Source organism: Bombina bombina, chromosome 4, assembly GCF_027579735.1.
Source record: "Bombina bombina isolate aBomBom1 chromosome 4, aBomBom1.pri, whole genome shotgun sequence".
NCBI lineage: Eukaryota > Metazoa > Chordata > Amphibia > Anura > Bombinatoridae > Bombina > Bombina bombina.
This window is the reverse complement of record NC_069502.1, coordinates 14585820-14595371: the sequence shown is the minus strand read 5'-3', so window position 1 is coordinate 14595371 and position 9552 is coordinate 14585820. Positions and strand designations below refer to the sequence as shown.

Genomic DNA, 9552 nt, shown 5'->3' with positions numbered 1-9552 from the left:
CTACGTTACTGTTAGACCTATATGTGTAGGTGAGATCCTGTGTGTGTTATTGTTAGACCTATAGGTATAGGTGAGACCCTGTGTGTGTGTTACTGTTAGACCTATAGGTGTAGGTGAGACTCTGTGTGTCTATGTTACTGTTAGACCTATAGGTGTAGGTGAGACTCTGTGTGTGTTATTGTTAGACCTATAGGTGTATTTGAGACTCTGTGTGTGTTATTGTTAGACCTATAGGTGTAGGTGAGACTCTGTGTGTGTTTCTGTTAGACCTATAGGTGTAGGTGAGATCCTGTGTGTGTTATTGTTAGACCTATAGGTATAGGTGAGATCCTTTGTGTGTGACTGTTAGACCTATAGTTGTAGGTGAGATTCTGTGTGTGTTTCTGTTAGACCTATAGCTGTAGGTGAGACTCTGTGTGTGTTTCTGTTAGACCTATAGGTGTAGGTGAGACTCTGTGTGTGTTATTGTTAGACCTATAGGTGTAGGTGAGACTCTGTGTGTGTGTTATTGTTAGACCTATACGTGTAGGTGAGATCCTGTGTGTGTTATTGTTAGACCTATAGGTGTAGGTGAGATCCTGTGTGTGTTTCTGTTAGACCTATAGGTGTAGGTGAGATCCTTTGTGTGTTTCTGTTAGACCTATAGGTGTAGGTGAGATCCTGTGTGTGTTTCTGTTAGACCTATACGTGTAGGTGAGACTCTGTGTGTGTTTCTGTTAGACCTATAGGTGTAGGTGAGACTCTGTGTGTGTTATTGTTAGACCTATAGGTGTAGGTGAGATCCTGTGTGTGTATCCTGTGTGTGTTATTGTTAGACCTATAGGTGTAGGTGAGACTCTGTGTGTGTGTTATTGTTAGACCTATACGTGTAGGTGAGATCCTGTGTGTGTTATTGTTAGACCTATAGGTGTAGGTGAGATCCTGTGTGTGTTTCTGTTAGACCTATAGGTGTAGGTGAGATCCTGTGTGTGTGTTATTGTTAGACCTATAGGTGTAGGTGAGATCCTGTGTGTGTGACTGTTAGACCTATAGCTGTAGGTGAGATCCTGTGTGTGTTTCTGTTAGACCTATAGGTGTAGGTGAGATCCTGTGTGTGTTATTGTTAGGTGAGATCCTGTGTGTCTACGTTTCTGTTAGACCTATAGGTGTAGGTGAGATCCTGTGTGTCTACGTTACTGTTAGACCTATAGGCGTAGGTGAGATCCTGTGTGTGTTTCTGTTAGACCTATAGGTGTAGGTGAGATCCTGTGTGTGTTATTGTTAGGTGAGATCCTGTGTGTCTACGTTTCTGTTAGACCTATAGGTGTAGGTGAGATCCTGTGTGCCTACGTTTCTGTTAGACCTATAGGTGTAGGTGAGATCCTGTGTGTGTTACTGTTAGACCTATAGGTGTAGGTGAGATCATGTGTGTGTTTCTGTTAGACCTATAGGTGTAGGTGAGATCCTGTGTGTGTTATTGTTAGACCTATAGGTGTAGGTGAGATCCTGTGTGTGTTTCTGTTAGACCTATAGGTGTAGGTGAGATCCTTTGTGTGTTTCTGTTAGACCTATAGGTGTAGGTGAGATCCTGTGTGTGTTTCTGTTAGACCTATACGTGTAGGTGAGACTCTGTGTGTGTTTCTGTTAGACCTATAGGTGTAGGTGAGACTCTGTGTGTGTTATTGTTAGACCTATAGGTGTAGGTGAGATCCTGTGTGTGTATCCTGTGTGTGTTATTGTTAGACCTATACGTGTAGGTGAGATCCTGTGTGTGTTATTGTTAGACCTATAGGTGTAGGTGAGATCCTGTGTGTGTTTCTGTTAGACCTATAGGTGTAGGTGAGATCCTGTGTGTGTGTTATTGTTAGACCTATAGGTGTAGGTGAGATCCTGTGTGTGTGACTGTTAGACCTATAGCTGTAGGTGAGATCCTGTGTGTGTTTCTGTTAGACCTATAGGTGTAGGTGAGATCCTGTGTGTGTTATTGTTAGGTGAGATCCTGTGTGTCTACGTTTCTGTTAGACCTATAGGTGTAGGTGAGATCCTGTGTGTCTACGTTACTGTGAGACCTATAGGTGTAGGTGAGATCCTGTGTGTGTTTCTGTTAGACCTATAGGTGTAGGTGAGATCCTGTGTGTGTTATTGTTAGGTGAGATCCTGTGTGTCTACGTTTCTGTTAGACCTATAGGTGTAGGTGAGATCCTGTGTGTCTACGTTTCTGTTAGACCTATAGGTGTAGGTGAGATCCTGTGTGTGTTACTGTTAGACCTATAGGTGTAGGTGAGATCATGTGTGTGTTTCTGTTAGACCTATAGGTGTAGGTGAGATCCTGTGTGTGTTACTGTTAGACCTATAGGTGTAGGTGAGATCATGTGTGTGTTTCTGTTAGACCTATAGGTGTAGGTGAGATCCTGTGTGTGTTATTGTTAGACCTATAGGTGTAGGTGAGATCCTGTGTGTGTTATTGTTAGACCTATAGGTGTAGGTGAGATCCTTTGTGTGTTTCTGTTAGACCTATAGGTGTAGGTGAGATCCTGTGTGTGTTTCTGTTAGACCTATACGTGTAGGTGAGACTCTGTGTGTGTTTCTGTTAGACCTATAGGTGTAGGTGAGACTCTGTGTGTGTTATTGTTAGACCTATAGGTGTAGGTGAGATCCTGTGTGTGTATCCTGTGTGTGTTATTGTTAGACCTATAGGTGTAGGTGAGACTCTGTGTGTGTTTCTGTTAGACCTATAGGTGTAGGTGAGACTCTGTGTGTGTTATTGTTAGACCTATAGGTGTAGGTGAGACTCTGTGTGTGTTATTGTTAGACCTATACGTGTAGGTGAGATCCTGTGTGTGTTATTGTTAGACCTATAGGTGTAGGTGAGATCCTGTGTGTGTTTCTGTTAGACCTATAGGTGTAGGTGAGATCCTGTGTGTGTGTTATTGTTAGACCTATAGGTGTAGGTGAGATCCTGTGTGTGTGACTGTTAGACCTATAGCTGTAGGTGAGATCCTGTGTGTGTTTCTGTTAGACCTATAGGTGTAGGTGAGATCCTGTGTGTGTTATTGTTAGGTGAGATCCTGTGTGTCTACGTTTCTGTTAGACCTATAGGTGTAGGTGAGATCCTGTGTGTCTACGTTACTGTTAGACCTATAGGTGTAGGTGAGATCCTGTGTGTGTTATTGTTAGGTGAGATCCTGTGTGTCTACGTTTCTGTTAGACCTATAGGTGTAGGTGAGATCCTGTGTGTCTACGTTTCTGTTAGACCTATAGGTGTAGGTGAGATCCTGTGTGTGTTACTGTTAGACCTATAGGTCTAGGTGAGATCATGTGTGTGTTTCTGTTAGACCTATAGGTGTAGGTGAGATCCTGTGTGTGTTACTGTTAGACCTATAGGTGTAGGTGAGATCCTGTGTATGTTTCTGTTAGACCTATAGGTGTCGGTGAGATCCTGTGTGTGTTATTGTTAGACCTATAGGTATAGGTGAGATCCTGTGTGTACGTTACTGTTAGACCTATAGGTGTAGGTGAGATCCTGTGTGTGTTACTGTTAGACCTATAGGTGTAGGTGAGATCCTGTGTGTGTGTTATTGTTAGACCTATAGGTGTAGGTGAGATCCTGTGTGTGTGACTGTTAGACCTATAGCTGTAGGTGAGATCCTGTGTGTCTACGTTACTGTTAGACCTATAGGTGTAGGTGAGATCCTGTGTGTGTTATTGTTAGACCTATAGGTATAGGTGAGACCCTGTGTGTGTGTGTTACTGTTAGACCTATAGGTGTAGGTGAGACTCTGTGTGTCTGTTACTGTTAGACCTATAGGTGTAGGTGAGATCCTGTGTGTGTTACTGTTAGACCTATAGGTGTAGGTGAGATCCTGTGTGTGTGACTGTTAGACCTATAGCTGTAGGTGAGACTCTGTGTGTCTGTTACTGTTAGACCTATAGGTGTAGGTGAGACTCTGTGTGTCTGTTACTGTTAGACCTATAGGTGTAGGTGAGATCCTGTGTGTGTTACTGTTAGACCTATAGGTGTAGATGAGATCCTGTGTGTGTTTCTGTTAGACCTATATGTGTAGGTGAGATCCTGTGTGTCTACATTACTGTTAGACCTATAGGTGTAGGTGAGACTCTGTGTGTTTCTGTTAGACCTATAGGTGTAGGTGAGACTCTGTGTGTGTTATTGTTAGACCTATAGGTGTAGGTGAGACTCTGTGTGTTTCTGTTAGACCTATAGGTGTAGGTGAGACTCTGTGTGTGTTATTGTTAGACCTATAGGTGTATTTGAGACTCTGTGTGTGTTATTGTTAGACCTATACGTGTAGGTGAGATCCTGTGTGTGTTATTGTTAGACCTATAGGTATAGGTGAGATCCTGTGTGTGTGTTACTGTTAGACCTATAGGTGTATTTGAGACTCTGTGTGTGTTTCTGTTAGACCTATAGGTGTAGGTGAGATCCTGTGTGTGTTATTGTTAGACCTATACGTGTAGGTGAGATCCTGTGTGTGTTATTGTTAGACCTATAGGTGTAGGTGAGATCCTGTGTGTGTTATTGTTAGACCTATAGGTGTAGGTGAGATCCTGTGTGTGTTATTGTTAGACCTATAGGTGTAGGTGAGATCCTGTGTGTGTTATTGTTAGACCTATAGGTGTAGGTGAGACTCTGTGTGTGTTATTGTTAGACCTCTAGGTGTAGGTGAGATCCTGTGTGTGTTATTGTTAGACCTATAGGTGTAGGTGAGATCCTGTGTGTGTTATTGTTAGACCTATAGGTGTAGGTGAGATCCTGTGTGTGTTATTGTTAGACCTCTAGGTGTAGGTGAGACTCTGTGTGTGTTATTGTTAGACCTCTAGGTGTAGGTGAGACTCTGTGTGTGTTATTGTTAGACCTATAGGTGTAGGTGAGATCCTGTGTGTGTTATTGTTAGACCTATAGGTGTAGGTGAGATCCTGTGTGTGTTATTGTTAGACCTCTAGGTGTAGGTGAGACTCTGTGTGTGTTATTGTTAGACCTCTAGGTGTAGGTGAGACTCTGTGTGTGTTATTGTTAGACCTATAGGTGTAGGTGAGATCCTGTGTGTGTTATTGTTAGACCTATAGGTGTAGGTGAGACTCTGTGTGTGTTATTGTTAGACCTCTAGGTGTAGGTGAGACTCTGTGTGTGTTATTGTTAGACCTCTAGGTGTAGGTGAGACTCTGTGTGTGTTATTGTTAGACCTATAGGTGTAGGTGAGACTCTGTGTGTGTTATTGTTAGACCTATAGGTGTAGGTGAGATCCTGTGTGTGTTATTGTTAGACCTATAGGTGTAGGTGAGATCCTGTGTGTGTTATTGTTAGACCTATAGGTGTAGGTGATACTCTGTGTGTGTTATTGTTAGACCTATAGGTGTAGGTGAGACTCTGTGTGTGTTATTGTTAGACCTCTAGGTGTAGGTGAGACTCTGTGTGTGTTATTGTTAGACCTATAGGTGTAGGTGAGATCCTGTGTGTGTTATTGTTAGACCTATAGGTGTAGGTGAGATCCTGTGTGTGTTATTGTTAGACCTATAGGTGTAGGTGAGATCCTGTGTGTGTTATTGTTAGACCTCTAGGTGTAGGTGATACTCTGTGTGTGTTATTGTTAGACCTATAGGTGTAGGTGAGACTCTGTGTGTGTTATTGTTAGACCTATAGGTGTAGGTGAGACTCTGTGTGTGTTATTGTTAGACCTATACGTGTAGGTGAGACTCTGTGTGTGTTATTGTTAGACCTATAGGTGTAGGTGAGACTCTGTGTGTGTTATTGTTAGACCTATAGGTGTAGGTGAGACTCTGTGTGTGTTATTGTTAGACCTATAGGTGTAGGTGAGATCCTGTGTGTGTTATTGTTAGACCTATAGGTGTAGGTGAGATCCTGTGTGTGTTATTGTTAGACCTATAGGTGTAGGTGAGACTCTGTGTGTGTAATTGTTAGACCTATAGGTGTAGGTGAGACTCTGTGTGTGTTATTGTTAGACCTATAGGTGTAGGTGAGACTCTGTGTGTGTAATTGTTAGACCTATAGGTGTAGGTGAGACTCTGTGTGTGTAATTGTTAGACCTATAGATGTAGGTGAGACTCTGTGTGTGTTATTGTTAGACCTATACGTGTAGGTGAGATCCTGTGTGTGTTATTGTTAGACCTATAGGTGTAGGTGAGACTCTGTGTGTGTTATTGTTAGACCTATAGGTGTAGGTGAGATCCTGTGTGTGTTTCTGTTAGACCTATAGGTGTAGGTGAGACTCTGTGTGTGTTATTGTTAGACCTATAGGTGTAGGTGAGACTCTGTGTGTGTAATTGTTAGACCTATACGTGTAGGTGAGACTCTGTGTGTGTTATTGTTAGACCTATAGGTGTAGGTGAGACTCTGTGTGTGTTATTGTTAGACCTATACGTGTAGGTGAGACTCTGTGTGTGTTATTGTTAGACCTATAGGTGTAGGTGAGACTCTGTGTGTGTTATTGTTAGACCTATAGGTGTAGGTGAGACTCTGTGTGTGTTATTGTTAGACCTATAGGTGTAGGTGAGACTCTGTGTGTGTTATTGTTAGACCTATAGGTGTAGGTGAGACTCTGTGTGTGTTATTGTTAGACCTATAGGTGTAGGTGAGATCCTGTGTGTGTTATTGTTAGACCTATAGGTGTAGGTGAGACTCTGTGTGTGTAATTGTTAGACCTATAGGTGTAGGTGAGATCCTGTGTGTGTTATTGTTAGACCTATAGGTGTAGGTGAGATCCTGTGTGTGTTACTGTTAGACCTATAGGTGTAGGTGAGATCCTGTGTGTGTTTCTGTTAGACCTATACGTGTAGGTGAGATCCTGTGTGTGTTATTGTTAGACCTATATGTGTAGGTGAGATCCTGTGTGGGTTATTGTTAGACCTATACGTGTAGGTGAGATCCTGTGTGTGTTATTGTTAGACCTATATGTGTAGGTGAGATCCTGTGTGTGTTATTGTTAGACCTATATGTGTAGGTGAGATCCTGTGTGTGTTATTGTTAGACCTATATGTGTAGGTGAGATCCTGTGTGTGTTTCTGTTAGACCTATATGTGTAGGTGAGATCCTGTGTGTGTTATTGTTAGACCTATAGGTGTAGGTGAGATCCTGTGTGTGTAATTGTTAGACCTATACGTGTAGGTGAGACTCTGTGTGTGTAATTGTTAGACCTATAGGTGTAGGTGAGATCCTGTGTGTGTTATTGTTAGACCTATAGGTGTAGGTGAGACTCTGTGTGTGTTATTGTTAGACCTATACGTGTAGGTGAGACTCTGTGTGTGTTATTGTTAGACCTATAGGTGTAGGTGAGACTCTGTGTGTGTTTCTGTTAGACCTATAGGTGTAGGTGAGACTCTGTGTGTGTTATTGTTAGACCTATAGGTGTAGGTGAGACTCTGTGTGTGTAATTGTTAGACCTATACGTGTAGGTGAGACTCTGTGTGTGTTATTGTTAGACCTATAGGTGTAGGTGAGACTCTGTGTGTGTTATTGTTAGACCTATACGTGTAGGTGAGACTCTGTGTGTGTTATTGTTAGACCTATAGGTGTAGGTGAGACTCTGTGTGTGTTATTGTTAGACCTATAGGTGTAGGTGAGACTCTGTGTGTGTTATTGTTAGACCTATAGGTGTAGGTGAGACTCTGTGTGTGTTATTGTTAGACCTATAGGTGTAGGTGAGACTCTGTGTGTGTTATTGTTAGACCTATAGGTGTAGGTGAGACTCTGTGTGTGTTATTGTTAGACCTATAGGTGTAGGTGAGACTCTGTGTGTGTAATTGTTAGACCTATAGGTGTAGGTGAGATCCTGTGTGTGTTATTGTTAGACCTATAGGTGTAGGTGAGACTCTGTGTGTGTTATTGTTAGACCTATAGGTGTAGGTGAGATCCTGTGTGTGTTACTGTTAGACCTATAGGTGTAGGTGAGATCCTGTGTGTGTTTCTGTTAGACCTATAGGTGTAGGTGAGATCCTGTGTGTGTAATTGTTAGACCTATACGTGTAGGTGAGACTCTGTGTGTGTTATTGTTATCTGCCCTTTTTATACAGATGGCAAATACTGTAAATTGTTTCCATTGTAGAAGCCCCACGTTGTGTGTGCAAGAACCCTAAGATGTCTCCTGCAGAATCATTGTCCTGTGGTGAAAGAAAAGTTCTGCCCAACATTCTGGGGATTTGGGGGACGGCTCCAGACCATTCTCAGGGTCCTGCTGGTATCCAAGCCCTCTGTGTTCTTCAGGAAGTGAGTCACTCACACCCCTGTGTTTTTTTAGTTTACACACAAATTGTAACTTTTATTCTGTTCCCAATCTCTTTTATTGAGCAGTCCAAGAATTTGTAGAAAATAACTTTAGTTTGCAGAAATAATATGAGAAAATGCCACAATATTAAATGCAATTTAGAAGTAATTTTTTGGGTCATTTGATGTGGAGTAAAAAGTAAGCAGTGGGAGTCATTATTATTTCATACACACTTTATATTGTCGCACGTTTAGCAAAACAGCACAATTTATCATTTTATACTTGAAGGTGAAAATCAGAGAATAATTATTATTTTTGTCACTTTTTACCCTTTTGCTATTTGTAACCGTACAGATATTACACAAATGTATAATCACACACAATTCCCAGAGGTGTTTGACCCATTTGTAACTGTATCTATGTACCTTTCCCTGTAAAAAATCACTCAAAAAAAGTATAAAATAGGTCATCCTATATAGAATTTCATAAAATATTCCTCATTGGTACATCCCCTCAGTTCAGACATCGTTCACTCTACAAATAAATGAGACAAGTGGCTACTACCAAGTTATGTCTTTGAACAACCAATCACTAGCACTAAGGGTATGAAATCCCTTATTTAAATGGTGAAGGCCTCATAAAAAGAACCAGAACCCCAAAAAATGCAACAAATAGACACAGGACAACTCATTTGAAAGACCAGAATTGTTGTTTTCATAAAAGGGGTATCAAGTTTATGTACGTAATGTGGTGGGGGGGTAACATAGGGGATACCCCCTTCATATTGCTTTATACGCTTATGTATGTAATGTGGTGGGTGAGTAACATAGGGGATACCCTCTTCATATTGCTTTATACGCTTATGTATGTAATGTGGTGGGTGGGTAACATAGGGGATACCCCCTTCATATTGCTTTATACGCTTATGTATGTAATGTGGTGGGGGGGTAACATAGGGGATACCCTCTTCATATTGCTTTATACGCTTATGTATGTAATGTGGTGGGTGGGTAACATAGGGGATACCCCCTTCATATTGCTTTATACGCTTATGTATGTAATGTGGTGGGGGGGTAACATAGGGGATACCCCCTTCTTATTGCTTTATACGCTTATGTATGTAATGTGGTGGGGGGTAACATAGGGGATACCCCCTTCTTATTGCTTTATACGCTTATGTATGTAATGTGGTGGGGGGGTAACATAGGGGATACCCCCTTCATATTGCTTTATACGCTTATGTATGTAATGTGGTGGGGGGGTAACATAGGGGATACCCCCTTCTTATTGCTTTATACGCTTATGTATGTAATGTGGTGGGGGGTAACATAGGGGA

At 41.8% G+C, this 9552-nt stretch overlaps 1 protein-coding gene across 1 annotated transcript in view; it reads left to right on the top strand.

The window, feature by feature from the left end:
- Nucleotides 1–8060: 8060 nt before the first annotated feature.
- Nucleotides 8061–9552, top strand: part of ABHD1 (abhydrolase domain containing 1) — a gene marked incomplete at its 5' end in the record, with an annotated part of 401198 nt that continues 399706 nt past the window's right edge. The window contains one exon of the mRNA XM_053710945.1: nt 8061–8218. Coding sequence (XP_053566920.1) covers nt 8061–8218 — 158 coding nt within the window. The remainder of the gene's footprint in view (nt 8219–9552) is intronic.